The sequence below is a fragment of the Sus scrofa genome, chromosome 14, assembly GCF_054392235.1.
Source record: "Sus scrofa isolate SSC_HxYL_T2T_F1_AM1 chromosome 14, Sscrofa_HxYL_maternal_Yorkshire_Landrace_v2.0, whole genome shotgun sequence".
NCBI classification, from domain to species: Eukaryota; Metazoa; Chordata; class Mammalia; order Artiodactyla; family Suidae; genus Sus; species Sus scrofa.
In genome coordinates, this window is record NC_139396.1 from 68420024 (window position 1) to 68435557 (window position 15534).

The following is a 15534-nucleotide window of genomic DNA, read 5'->3' on the forward strand; positions in this document are numbered from 1 at the left end:
CCTATCTCTATAGTCATTTCTGTACTTACAGTTGCACTATGTTCCTTTCAACACCTGCTGGAACACTTTTAGAGACTCTGAATCAAGCAAATGACCTACATAGCAAGTCTATGAGAAGCTGGGTATCACATTTCCAATTCTGTATCTATTATCTGTTCATCTCTGTTTTGAAGAATCAGCAAACTTATGTCAAGTTCAGTACATCTAATAACATCATCATGTCATTGCCTGTAGGTTTCCTCCTACATGCCACAAACCAAAAACAACTTTTTCATTTTTATAATTACTTCAAGTATGTGTTTGAATATATTTATATGTGTTTTATATGTCTACCTTTAGCTACCACAGAATTAATAGTTACTTACTCGGGTATCTGAAGGTAGGAAAGTAGCTGACATTTTTCCATTGAAAAATATCTAGTAATAGTTTAGAATATTTTATAATTGTAAAAGGTAAGTCAAATAAACTTTAAGGCTTTTAATGCTCTCTTATTACCTTTCCAGTTTACAAATTAAAAGTTTCATAATAAAGCTTTTCATCACATTGAAATAAAGGGAAAACAAAAGATGAATAAAGCATGTTAATTATATCAATTAATAGAGGATAATTTTAACAGAATAATCAAATTAATATGGGATTTCATATTTTAAGCATAATTTTAATTATACAAGTTACACATGAATACATTCTCAAAGATAATTCAAAAACTACCAATAAGGATATTCCATACCTTTGACTTTGTATTTAAAACGCACACACAAACATACACACACACACAATGTGCCGTCCAGTATGGTAGCCACTAGCCTCATTTGGCTATTAGCCACTTGAAATGTAGCTAATTTGAGTTTAGATGTGCTATAAGTGTAAAATATATACTGGGTTGTAAAGACATTGTATGAAAAAGCAAAGTATCTTAATTTTTATATTGATTACATATTGAAATAATATTTTTCATTACTGGATTACATAATTATTAAAATTTAATTCATTTGTTTCTGTTACTTTTAAAATTTTACCTACTAGGAAATTTAAAATTTTATATGTGGCTTATAATTATGTCTTGTATTCTATTTCTATTAGACAACACTATACACATACATATATATACACACAGGCAAATATTTGTGAACTTTTTAAAAAGTGTAAACAGAGTAATAATGTCTTTTCCTGAAACTCACATTTTTCATTCAACATATGTTTTAGAGGTTTTTCCTTGTCAGTATATTTAGGTTAACACCATTCTTTTCAAATACTGCATAGTATTCCTTGTTAGTAAAGTGCTCTAGTTTGTTTCAATTTTCTACTATTACTGGCACATTTAAGTTGTTTTCACTTTTCCTTAGGAACATTGTTTCTGGGAATGTCACTGAACGTGACTCTTTGTGTGCATCTGGGAACTTGTTTCTTCTAGAAAGGGTCAAAGGATATGTGCATTTAAAATTTCTATAAATCCTCCAGATTGTTTGTTCAAAGACTGTACTACCACAGGAAATATGATTTCCTTACAGTTTCATCTTTTTTTTAAATCATGTGCCACTTTTTCTTTTTTTTAATGGCTTCACTGAGGCATATGGAAGTTCCTGGGCCATGGATCAAATCTGAGCTGTAGCTGCAGCAACACCAGATCCTTAACCCACTGTGCCAGGCGAGAGATTGAACCGATGCCTCTCTTGTGACCCAAGCCACTGCATTTGGATTCTTAATCCACTGCACCATAGCGGGAACTCCATGTCCCATTTTAAATTTTTTATCATGGTAAAATATATGTAACATAAAATTCATCATTTTAACTATTTTTAAGTGTATAGTTTGGTGGTGTTAAGCACATTCACATTATCGTGTAGTCATCTGCAGAACTTTTTTCATCTTCCCAAACCGAAACTTCATACTCTTTGAACAGTAACTCCCCATCTCTCTCCCTAGCCCCTGGCAATCACCATTCTACTTTGTGTCTCTATGAATTTGACTACTCTGGCTACTTCATGTAAGTGAATCATATGCTAGTTTTCCTTTTGTGTCTGGCTTAACTTAGCATAATGTCTTCAGGGTTCACCCATGTTGTAGTATGTGTCAGAATTTCCCTCCTTTTTAAGACAAAATAATATTCCCTTGTATGTATATACCATATTTTGTTTACCCATTCATCCATCTGTGGACATTTAGGTTACTTCCACTTTTTGGCTATTGCAAATTATGCTACTATTAATATGAGTATATAAACATCTGTTGAAGTTCATGCTTTCAGTTCTTTTGGGTATATATCTAGAAGTGAAATTGTTGGATCATATGATAATTCTATTTTAAATGTTATGAGGAACTGCCATCCTGTTTTCCACAGCAGCTCCACCATTTCACATTCCTACCAGCAATGCACAAGGGTTCCAATTTCTCTGTATCATCCCTAATACTTATTTGTTTACTAATAGCCATTCTAATGGGTGTGAAGTGATATATTTTACTGTGGTTTTGATTTGCATTTCCCTAATGATTAGTGATATTGAGAATCTTTTCATTTGCTTATTAGCCACTTGTACATCGTCTTTGGAAAAATGTCTATTCAAGTCTTGCCAAGTTTTTAAACAGGTTGCTCTGTTGCTGTTGAATTGTAGTTCTTTATATATCCTGAATATTAATCTCTTATAATATGATTTGTAAATATTTCCACTTATTCCATAGATTGTCTATTCAATCCCTTGATAGTGTCCTTTGATGCACAAAGTTTTTAATTTTGATACGGTCCAGTTGATCTACTTTTTCTTTTGTTGCTTGTGTTTGTTTTTTTGGTTTTTCTTTTTTCTTTTTAGGGCTGCGCCCATGGCATATGGAGGTTCCCAGGCTAGGGGTCAAATCGGAGCTGTAGCCACCAGCCTACACCACAGCTGCAGCAATGGGGGATCCAAGCCACCTCTGCAACCTACACCGCAGTTCACGGCAACACCGGATCCTTAACCCACTGAACGAGGCCAGGGATCAAACCTGCAACCTCATAGTTCTTAGTTGGATTCGTTTCCACTGCACCATGACGGGAACTCCCTGTTGCTTGTGTTTTTGATGTCCAAAAAATTTTTGCCCAATCCAATGTCAAGAGGCTCCCCCAGACTTTTTCTTCAAGTTTTTCGCTCTTAATGTTTAGCTTCTTTGATACATTTTGAGTTGATTTTTGTATGTGGTATGAGTGTCCAAATTCATTCTTTTGCATGTAGATATCTAAGTTTCCCAATACCATTTGTTGTAAAGATTTCCCTTTCACCATTAAATACTGTTGACATCCTTGTTGAAAATCATATGACCATGTAAGTGAAGGTTTATTTCTGGGCTCTCTATTCTATTGCTTTGTATATATGCCTGCCTTTCTACAATAACATGTTTTGATTACTGTAGATTTGAAATAAGTTTTGAAATCAGGAAGTGTGAGGCATCCAATTTAGTTCTTTTTCCAGGTTTTGTCAATTCAGGGTCCTTGACATTTCATATGAATTTTAGAATGGATTTTCTATTTCTGCAAAACAAAAAATGTTACTGGGATTTTGACAGGAATTGTACTGAATCTGCAGATTTCTTTAAGTAGTATTGACATCCTCCAATTTAGGAACACAGGACGTCTTTTCATAGTTTTATCATTTTATATCTTGCTTAGGAAGATCTTTGCAATGCTAAAGTTGTAAACAAATTTTTCCATATTTTCTTCTAATAAAGTAGTTTTTCTTTTTACTTTTAGCTTCCTAAACTAGCTAGGATTTTTTTTTTCCCTGGTGTGAGAAAGTTTTCCCATAATGTTTTAATTACTCTATATATATGTTTTGCTATCTGGAAGGGTAACTCATGGTTCTTTCCCTCATAGTTCTTCTTTTCCAATATTTTAAATATTTTCCTGTATATTTTTGCTTCTAGATGACTGTTAGAATCATCTCGATAAGTTCCAAAAGAGATATTATTTGCATATTGATTTGGATTGCATTGATTTCATAAAATAATCTTGGGAAAATTGTGACTTTTTTATAATAGTGTCTTTGCATTTTGAGGGAAAGTTTATTTCTAATTTCTGTATCCCTATTATCACATGGTCCCTGGGAACCTTGTTTGCTTGGATTATATCCAGATTGCCTCTGTAAAGCAGTTCTGTCCAATGGAACTTCTGTGACAATGAACATGTTCTGTATCTGTGATGTCTGATATGTGGGTATTCAACACTTGAACGCTCACATGTAGCTACTGAACCCTAGAAATTTGACTAAAGCTACCAATAAACTAAATTATAAGTTTTATTGATTTTTTATTAATTTAAATTTAAATGGACACATGTGACTAATGGCTACCGTAAGAGAAAGTGCAAGTTTAGGATATGTGAATAATTGTGTAACTGAATACTTTTATAGTAAGTAGAGGTAGGTAGCAAAAGAATCACTGATACCTACTGTATGAAAGATACTGCATAAAGCATTGAGGAGAGTCTAAAGACCATAATAGTAATACAAATGGATTCCTAAAAAACTTAAAACCCTGTCCCAGGTAAAGGACAAACTGTTAACAAATACTAATGCTGTCAGGAAAACACAATTACAAAAAAAAATGTAATTGCTATGGATATTTGCTCAAGAAAAAATGCTCACATCAGATTAAAAGAGTAGGAAAGGCTTTGTGGATGAAATACTTTTGGAGACTGACATTGAAGGAATTATTCAGAATTTAAGAGAGTATTAGAAGATTTCCATTTTCTGAAATATGGAGGAATAGAGAAGAGGGAAAAAAATGAGGTGTGTTGGAAAATAACTGTATTTGTTTCCTAGGGCTGCTGCAACAAATTACCACAAATCTAGTGGCTTAAAACATCACAAATGCATTCGTTCACTATAAGCCAGTAGTCCAAAATCAGTGTCATTGGGCTGAAATCAAGCCATGCTCTCTCAGAAGGCTCTAGGGAAGAGTGTTTTTTGCTTCTTCCAGCTTCAGGTGGCTGCTGGCCACATCACTCTAGTTTCTGCCTCAGTGGTCACACTGCTCCTCTTTGGTCAGTGTTCAAATCTCCCTCTGCTTCCCTCTTATAAGAATCTATGTGCTATATGTATGGTCCGCCTGGATAATCCAGGATAATCTCTCTCCATCTCAAGGTCCTTAATCACATCTGCAAAGACTGCCCCTACCCTATGCCTTTTTTACCATATAAGGTAACATTCCCAGGCTCCAGGGACTAGGACGTGGACATCTTTTGGTGGCCCATTTTCCAGCCTACCACAAGGATCCAGTTTGGCTGGAGTAGGGATACCTGTGGCAGTAGGAATGGTAACAGCCATCAGTCACTGAATGACTTGCACATATGAAACGTACCTGGTGCTCTATCTACGCTATTTCATTTACTCATTACAAGAACTCTGTGTAGGCATTAGGAAATGAGAGGAATCTAGGGCGACTATGTTTTCCACCTTTGATGACTGGGAAATGGTGATTAACAGAAATTAAAAAGTCATAAGAAAAAAACTGGTTATAAAGAAAAAGCAATGAACTCAGCTTTGGCTTTAGTTTGAGGTCTCAGCAGGCTCTGCCCCAAAATGGTCAACCTCAGAAGCCTAAGAACCCTTCATAGAGCTCTGACAGTGTCTCCCGCCATTTTCTACCTTTTGGGTTGAAGAAGTAAATTATAAGGATCACTAAATTTGAAATCAGGAGAACTATGTCCAAGACTTCCACTTACTTACTAAATGTGTGAACTGGATAAGTCATTTCATTTTTCTGAGCTTCAGTTTCTACATCTGTTAAAGAGGAATCCCTCCCTGTCCTCACACAACTATTATAAGGAATAAATGAGATAACATTTGTGATGTTCTTAGCTAAGTCTGTTGTAAGCATTCAAATGTTTATAAAAGAAGAGCAAACTTTATCTGAAGGTGATACATCTTAAAGTTATCTGGATCCTAAGCAATAGTTAACCTTAGTTTTGAAAGCCCATTATGGGCTCCTTTCCCACTCTCCATGCTTTTACCACGTTATTGCAAATGCCACCCAAGACCAAATCCCTCCCATTCTAAGCAGATCACCTAAACTCTGTTTTGTAAAAATAATTAAAGCCATCAAGTATGAATCATTCAACTTCCTGCCCCCATATTTAAAGATGTAACTATCTCTGCATCCACTTTTACCTCCCTCCTTCCAGACCTCCAGTAATAGTCCATCTTTCATCCAAAATGAATACACTTTTTAAATTTTTTGGCTGCACCAGCAGCATGAGAAAGTTCCCAGGCCAGGGACTGAACCCAAGCCACAGCAGTGACTCAAGCCAGTGCAGTGATAATGCCAGATCTTAACCCATGTGCCAAAGGGAACTCTGACTACACTTAATATATGTGCTCTTGATGCAGTTTCCTCCATCCTGAGTTCCAGGTCACATGGTCAGTGCCCTGGTGGACACCTTCATTTGGATATCTCACCTCCAGTTTAGAATCTTGAAAACAGAGTCAGTTATTTCTCCATCCATTCTCCCCCACCTTGCTTCTACCACCCACTGCCTTAGCCTCCTCTGTTTCCCATCTTGGTCAATGTCATTACCAGAAACTTGGGTAATTTTTGTCATTTTTCACTTCTTTCTTTCCTTTGCCATCTCTGTGCCCATTACAGTTAATGGCAAAGATATGTTAGGGACCAGGATCAGGCCTTCACTCCATCTCTCCTCAGCCTTCTGCCCCATTAGTCCCCTCCTGTCTAACCTCACTGCTGCTCTTGTTCTTGCCTGGATCAGTTCTTTTGAAGTAGCCCCAGGACTTCCTGTCTCACTCCTCCCCAGTTCACCCTTCACACTGCTGCCACGGGGACCTTGCTGAAGCAAATCTGCTCTTAGAAGCCTTCTGCAGCACTCCATTACAGTACAAAGTCCAAACTTTAGAGAATGACATGGTCTGACCAGCCGACCACCCTATGCTCTTCCTGTAAGTCCCACAGAACAAGTCCCAATTCTCCAGAAGTGTTCTGCTTTATATCTCTGTCCCTGTGCTTTTGTCTAGAATGTTCTCTCTGCAAGATCAATCCCTAATGCCATTTGCCTGGTGAATGTCTGCTCATCTTGCATTACTTAATTCAAGTTTCACATCCCCTTTGAAGCCTTGCCAGGCCTCCCCAGGAAGAGCTGATAAGATCTTTTTGGAACCTTTACTGTACCCTATACTTGACTCTATCATTTCATCTGTAACCAGTTTGTTTCCCCCTACCATAATCCCTTCGAGGACATGGAATATGTCTTGATCAGCTTTGTATCTTTAGTGCTTAGCATGATTTCTGACACAGAGAAGATGCTCAAAAACAGTTGATGAATAAATGAATTAATTATAGAACTTTTAAAGCCATATGATGCCTTAGAAAATATAAAGGAAGGGAGAACTGATATAATAACTTTTAGATATTAATGGAAGTATGTGGTTATGACTCTAAAGATAATACATATTTACCTCCCGAATAGAGATAAACACGGTCCAGAACTCTGGTCATAAACTACAGAAAATGAAAAGAGTGAGTTAATGGGCAATCTCTTCATAAATCCCAGTAAAATATGAGATAATTCTCGACATCTCAGAGAGCTCACAGCTCCAGTGGAGTTGGAAGTAAGTGTTCTCTTAAAGCATTTGGTTTCTTACTGCTCATTCATCACAATGTTAATATGAGCTACATTTATGCAAATAGCACTTATTTTACAATTGCTGTTGATCTACTGTTCATTGTGCAAAAAAGATAAATGTGAAGGGAGAGGAGTCAAAACTAACATCATTGCTATAACTTACTTATAGGAGCACAGACTCTCTCTGAACCACAAAATTCCTTCATCTGGGAACTTCCAAGTCCAAAGATTTCATACTTAGCCCTGATTATAAATCTATGCTGGTAAGGACTGGTTTTCTTTTTTCTTCTTTTTTTTTTTTTCTTTTTCTTATTTTTAGGGCTGCACCTGAAGCATATGTAGGTTCCCAGGCTAAGGGTCGAATCAGAGCTGTATCTGCTGGCCTACACCACAGCCACAGCAATGCAGGATCCAAGCCACATCTGCCACCTGCACCATAGCTCACAGCAATGCCAGATCCTTAACCCACTGAGCGAGGCCGGGGATCGAACCTGCATCCTCATGGGTGTTAATCAGATTCGTTAACCGCTGAGCCATGACGAGAACTCCAGGACTGGTTTTCTAAAGTGAAAACATTTTGCCTGATCTGACCTGATGAATCTTTTTGAAGTAAACAGAATTCACTGCACTCTCATCCCAGGCACAAAAAGTACTCATGGTATTTCAGTATTTCGTAGCTGTCTGAGGCTGCCCACCCCTTGGTTTTCTGCACAGATTTATCTCTTAGCAAAGTATTGTGCCCTAAACTGCTCTTTCTATGTTGATGCTTATCTGTCTTCTTTCCAAAGCTTGTGAGGCCCTGCTTTTAGCAAGCTGCCACTTGGAGACCATTTGATAATTTATACTAACACCATATTAAGTAATAATTCCAGTGGAATATACATTTTTAATAAGAATGTGTTGGATATATAACACCTAACCCCAAGAGCCCATCTAATAAAGCCCATATACCTTCCATATTTTTTTCATAACTTAGTGTCTTTCAACATGCTGAATGAACCTTCTTCCTAGAAGGACCTCTCTTGCCCACCATCTGCAATCTGGTGAACTCTTACTCATTCTTCAAGACCCAGCTCAATGTCCCTCTTCTGCTAAAAGCCTTCTCTAAATTCCCCAGGCTGAGTTGGTCACTCCCTCTTGACCCTTACAAAAATCCGTATACTTGCTATCTCAATTTATTTTTTACGCATTCTTCAACCAACCTCAAGGTGACTTCTGCCCCAGCAATCCAATGCACCTAGTAACCTCCATGTGGCTAAATCATCATAAATCATCATAAAGACATGTTTCAGTCTTTATCTTCCTTGACCTCTGAACAACACCTGACACTACTGACCACCACCATCACCTCTTTTATTTTCTCCACTCCATCTTCTTATCCTCCCTTCCCTTAGCTTTCTTTACTGGACAGTCTTCTAGACTTCTTTTATCTCTTTCTCAATCTTTGTTGGCTCATCTTCCACCTAATCTCTAACTCTTGGAGTTCCTTAAGGCTATGTCCTGGCCCCTTTCCCTTCTCACGCTCTGATCTCAATAAGCAAACTCTTCCACACCCATGGCATTAATTAGCCTCCATATGCTGATGACTCTCAAATGTAAATCTCCAACCCAGACTTCTACCTCGAACTCCAGACTTCCCTACATAGCTGCCTTTTCAATGTCTACTTGGTATTTCTCGGGTACTCCAAACACAATGAGTTTAAAACTCTCATTGTTCTCTGCCTGAGAGAATAGTACCTCCGCCCATGAGGTTAGCTAAACCAGAGACTGGGAGTCATTACTGACCTACCTAACTCTCCTTTACCATTCTATCCAGTTGATCATCGTTCTGACTCTACTTTGTAAATATTTCTCTCACTGTTGACTTCTCTCCATCTGTACTAAGGTACCCAGTTCTTACCTGACTACTACAATAGCATGACTCATCACCCTGCATCCACTTGATGCCACCAATACCTTTCTATGCACCAGGCAGAGTGCTCTTTGAAGATAGATTCATGCATTATTCACTGAAGAAAATTTATTAAGCCCATACTATGTGCAAGTTGCCATCAAGGCAGGCATGTCCCTGATCTCCTGAAACGCCATTAATGGCGTATGATTGGGTTACCTAACTTAACTAGAATGGAGGCAGGGACAGTTTCTTTGAGGAAATAATTTTTCAGCTGAGATCTGAAGAATGAGAAGGAATTAACTAGGCAGAAAGAGGGCTAGTAGAGGGAGAAGAGCTTTTTCAACAGAAGGAATATTGTGTGCAAAGGTCCAAAATCAAGAAGAAGCAGGTATGAGAAAACTGAGAGGTAGAGGAGATGAGGCTGATACTGCTGGGCACAGTCAGGCCCTAAGCAATAGTGACTTGAATTGGGAGTTATTCAGGGGCTAGGAGCCCCGTCAAATGGCTTGCCCCAGTGGATGAGTGTGCGAGTGGGGGTGTGAGCATTGCTCTAAGGGATGAGTGCCCAGCTTTTATCAGGGTCTTAGAGCCAACCTTTGACCCCACTCCTTCCCTAGAAGTGTCAAGAAACACTGATGGTGTATGCAAAGCTGAGGTAGAACTTTGGACTTTGTCTTAAAAGTAGTGAGATGACATTGGAAATCATTAAGCCAAAAAGTAGCATAGCCAGATTGTAAAATCTACAGGTCTGGGATTTTTATCTTGTTTGTTCACTAATGTGCCCCAAGCCCCTAGAACCATCCCATGCACAGAGCTGGTGCTCAATAAATAATTTCTGAATGAGTGACCTTCTATTGTGGCTATTGATGAATGAATGTCTATTATATTGTATTGCAATATATTGCAATCATGTGCTTAATGTCTCTCCCTTATAAGACTCAACCCTCGAAAACAACTGTGTCTTATTCATTTTTATATTACTAGAGACATGACATTAGTGCCCAGCACAGTGCCTGGCTTAAAATCAATTTCACATGCATTCATTCACTCAGCCATTAAGTTAAGAGCACCTACCAGACGCCAGGAACCAGAAATACGAAAATGACTAATCTATTGTCACTAACTTCAAGAAGTTTATACTCTGGATGAGGAGACGGGTAAGTAGGCCTGATAATACTATGTAGTAAATGCTACAAAAGGAGTAAGAACAAAGCACAGCCAGGGGTGTTGAGGAGGCCAGCAGGCAGAAGCAACTCCAGGGCTGACCCTGGGCCCAGTGACGAAGGGAGGAGCAGAGCATGGGAGTGGACACTAAAGGCAAAGAGGGGAGTGAGCAGGGCCCATTAGAGCAGTGCAAGTAGCCAAGTAATTCTGGTGCAAGATGAAGCTACAGAGATGAGCCAGGGCCATAGAGTGTCTGGACTTTACCTGGAGAACAATGGGAAGTCATTAACAGATGGATGACGGTTCAGTAGAGTGATGTGGTCAGATTTAACAAAAGACTACTTAGGCTCCTGAGTAGAGAATGGATTGGAGAAGAAGTAATTGCAGGAGTTTGAGGCCCACTAATTGGGAGAGATGATGTTGGCTGGGGCTAAACCAGAGGAGTGGCAATGAAGAAAAATGGACGGATCTGAAAGATATTAAGGAGGCAGGATCAACAGGAATTAGCGATTAGTTAGATGTTAGGCTGAGGAGAAAGGAGGAGCATGGATGACTAGGACACCTCCAGTGGAATGCTTGCCTGTCTGGCTTTAGCTTCAAAGATGCAAACTCAGCCAGTTGGAATACACCTGAGAAATGTTTCTCAAATGTTGCTTTGTATGGATGAATGTTGGTTTGTACAGTTCACATGGATTATTCATCTATATTAAGAAGTACCTCCTGACTGATCCCATACTTGCTTTTGAACCCACCAGTTTTCTATAAACTGTTGACACTTCCCAGACCTCACTGGCTGCCTTGAGATTGTATACATTATTAAAGATATTTTGATGAACTCACTGCAATAAAATTATAGCTCTGAAACTTGTAATAAAACTCTGGTTTACTTTTGAGCAAAGAAGAAAAAGAGAACAAAACTATTAAACCATTAGGCCAACTTGTACATCCTTCTTCTTTTCCTTCCAGTGTGCCCAGACCTGACAGAAGTGAGATTAATTTCATTTGAATGGAAAGATGCTGGAACAATCTCTTTAGAAAAGCTGAATTTTACTAAGTACTTTTTCTTACAGCCACACTGTAACAAATTCATCTCTTAGATAAAGAAGTTGGTTTTTGTGCTTTGGGTTTTTATGTTGCTATTTCCTTTCCTTTAGAGCAGACCATTTCAAACTTTGGCATATATAACCAAACCAGCTATTTGATGAACAGCTCTACTTATTTTCGCAGTTTGACTGTTCCGTATGGTCAGTGTCTTCATTTAAGCCAAAGGGAATTTGGGGTTTCTGAGAGCAGATAACTACTTTCTAAAATGAAAGATCAGTGATTAAAGTGGCCATTTATAGACCTGTTCTTTGATTCTTAGTGATATTAAATGCTTTGTTGACATTTCAACTATTTCGTAGTAAAATCATGTCAATAATAATAACCTGCACCTATAACAAAAGAAAAAAGAATAATATCGGTACCTCTACTCGATATTATTCTGATAAGTCTTGCTTAAAAAAAAATATATATCTTATTCCATTTTCCTACCAAAGAAAGAATAAAGAACTTGGAAAAATCTTTCCTCCCATCTAGTGGCTAGAAAATATAAAAGTGTCCTCTATTTCTTAGAATTCCAGGCATTAGAGATTGTGTGACATCTAGTTGTTCACTCAGTTAAGCAAAAATAAATTCTAAAATCTTTACCAAAGCTGAGCCTTATCCAGGTGTGATTTTTGTGTTAACTTCAATCACAAGGTTTATCATCTAAGTGTTGGACCTATATATATATATATATATATGTGATGATTCGCTAATCAACTGCTCTTTAATCAATAACTTATAATTCTCTTCAAGCAAAAAGAAGGGCCATGGTTCTTCCTAATTCATTAATCTGAACCTATGATTTAAAAGCTGTCTGTTTCTTCTAACTGAAATTGGGACTTCAATTTATTTGCCTCTAGAGCAATCAGTGCCCTAGATCTCTCCTGACCCTTACTTGCTCCCTGTTGGCCCTACACCTTGACAAACCCTTCCCTCAAGAGTTGGATGTGCTAAATTCACTGAAAAGAGCCAGGAAATTGTCCCTGAAACTGGCTGCTTCCAGGGGACCTCTGCTCCTGAAACTGGGAATACCAGACTCAGATACTGGCAGCAGGGCCTCTGTGCAGGGCCAAATCAGCCCACAGGAAAGCAGGTTTGGATCCGTTATGCAGCTAGAGGGATTAAGGCTTGGTCTACCTGTCTTGTATATGCCTTGTGCAGATGTCAAGATCTCTGCTGAATTGTGCCTCTTTCTGCTTATTCTCATAGATTCAAAGAATGAATTTTATGTACAGTCAGCAAGGTTCTGAGAGCTCCAGGAAGAAGAGGAAGGTCAGCGAACCAGTGAAAGTCTTTGTTCCAGAGAGAAAATGAAAGTTAGATGCCTTTGCTACTTTTAAAATAATTTATTTTGTGGCAAATCTGCATCAGAGCATCTTAGTAGGAAAGTAAGTTCCTGGCACCAAAACCTTTTACTAAATTTGTTGTTCTACTCTCTTTTAGTCAATTTACTAAGTGATAAATTACTGGGCAGGACATGGGTTCACTTTGCCACAAGGAAACAAGGTCACCAGGGCGGCTTTGGGACAGCATTACTTCAAGGCTGAGTTAGAGATGAGACACCTTTATATTTGTGTAAAAGAAAAAAAAAACGAACACAGCAGCGCTTTTGAAAGAAATAAGCTGTTGTTCTCAAAGGAAAGAGCGTTTTCTTTGCATAATTAAACTCTCCAGGTACTTAGACTACTGTGAAATGTTCTAACTTGTTGTAACCTGTGTCTTGGAATCCCGCTATAGCTTTATTAGAATTCCCACAGAACGGCATAGGATGTGTGTGGTGGTGCTTATCCAGGTGTGATTTTTGTGTTAACTTCAATCACAAGGTTGATCAGCTAAGTGTTGGACCAAAGTGTACTTCCCTATAGAGGTCCTCAAATCTGGCTCTATGCCCTGTTCTGCTGGCCAGCCCAAGATAGGAACAGGCTATAACGCAGGACACACCAAAACTTCAGTTGATCAGTCTGTAACCTACAGATGATGTTACTAGTCCTCTCCTATTTTGGAAAAATTTTGATAGACAATGATTAGTATCAGATAATAATAAATGAATTAAAGTGTTATGTTTATTATTTATATAACATGAAATATAATAACTTAAATGGAGAGGAGCAATGAGTTAAATGTTATAAATGTGTGTGCTTTCTGATTAAATAAAACCAAAACACAGTTATTTTTTGGCTCATCTTTGTTTCTTCATTTAGATCAGTGTAGTAAGGACATCAGTACCTGGAGTGCTTGTTAAAATATAGATTACTGGGCCTGCCTCATTTCTACTAATCTAAATCTCAGGGGGTGGGCCCTGTGGAAAACTTCCTGGGTTCTAATACACACAAAAGATTGAGAACCCAGGACCTGTGACCCAGGCTAAGAGGAGAATGTCTGGGGCCAGACACACACTTTAGCCAGCAGAAGGCTGTGAGTGGTCATAACAGAAAAACCTGGAGTTCCTGATGTGGCTTAGCAGGTTAAGAACCCACCTAGTATCCATGAGGATGCAGGTTTGACCCCTGGCCTCATTCAGTGGGTTAAAGGACCTGGTGGTGGTACAAGCTGTGATGTGGGTCATGGATGTGGCTTGGATCTGGTGCTGCTGTGGCTGTGGCATAGGCTGGTGGCTATGGCTCCAATTCAACCCCTACCCCAGGAACCTCCATATGCTATGAGTACATCCCTAAAATTTTTTTTTAATTTTAAATAAATAAAGAAAAATCTGAGGGATCCTGCCTGTCCAGCACCTCTTTGTGAGACTCTTATCCACCTCTGATTGCACAGAGGCAGCCTCCAAACTGTGGTATTGAATGGCCTGGAGCACCAGGGCCCACCAGAGAGGAGTATGTCCCCTTCTCCCAGCATGTTAAGTACACTCACAAAAGCTTACTCTGCCTCTAAAAGGAGAAGGAGGGGAGAGGTAGTGGGCTTATTATATCCTTGATAGAAAATGTAGCCTGAGTCACCACAATTTCTTTTAAGAGAATCATATAAAGAGCTTAGCTGTCTAGTAGAGGGATTAGCTTTATTTTGTGTCTCTCCAGAGCACAGATCTAAGACCAAATTGGTGAAAGCTATACTAGGTCACTTGGGCTCAGTAGAAGGAAATTTTTAACTCCTCAGGCTGTCAAAAGATTTGAAATGGCCTGCCTCATGAGGTCGTGAGCCTACCTCCACATCAAGGGTTTGAAACATAAAGCTTTATAAATACTCCAGGAGTCTTTGGCCCTCAAGGCAAATTAGTTGTATGGAATAATTACACAGCCTGGATTTCAGAGAGAACCATCTTGTTTAAAAGAGGAATTTAGTTCTCAATTTATACTTATAACTTTCATAAACTTAGCCTGAGGTGTCAGATCCCTTAAGTCAAAGTCTAGCATCTGAATCTGTCTAGAGAATTTTTTAGTGATTATGCTGTCTCTATTAACAACCCCCCCCCATAGAATAGTCTTATTGATGCTAATAGGTTGAATGTGTGTGTCTGAGGCACTGTATGTGTGAGGCAGCAGAGAGAAGTTGCTGGGCCTGTGCCCTTGGCTGGCCACACAAAGAAGGAGATCTGTTATCAACAGGATCTGAGAAGCATGAACATGGGAACTAGCTGATTTTACACAGTAGAGCTCACATATGCAACCAGCGATCAAGATTAGAGGGTATTCAATTCTATTTACTGGATTATTTATTGGGAGGGAAAAAAGACCCTTTTTTCCTAGTCTATTCATTTCTGATCTTAATAATAATGGAATGAGTAAACACAAGTTCATCAAGGAGCTGGAACTTCAGTGAAAAGAATGAAAAC

General features: G+C 38.6%; 1 protein-coding gene across 6 annotated transcripts in view; it reads left to right on the forward strand.

Annotated features, from left to right (window-relative positions):
* HORMAD2 (HORMA domain containing 2) overlaps positions 1-13917 on the forward strand; it is an 89785-nt gene extending 75868 nt beyond the window's left edge. For 3 of the 6 annotated variants that reach the window (XM_084993702.1, XM_084993704.1, XM_084993703.1), the window contains exon 11: positions 12957-13917. In XM_084993702.1, the coding sequence (XP_084849828.1) occupies positions 12957-13061 (105 nt within the window). In that variant the 3' untranslated portion in view covers positions 13062-13917. Of the gene's footprint in view, positions 1-1926; positions 4269-7772; positions 7867-12956 lie in introns of those variants that run through there. The other 3 variants (XM_084993705.1, XM_084993707.1, XM_084993706.1) reach the window with 2 other exon arrangements.
* Positions 13918-15534: the final 1617 nt, after the last annotated feature.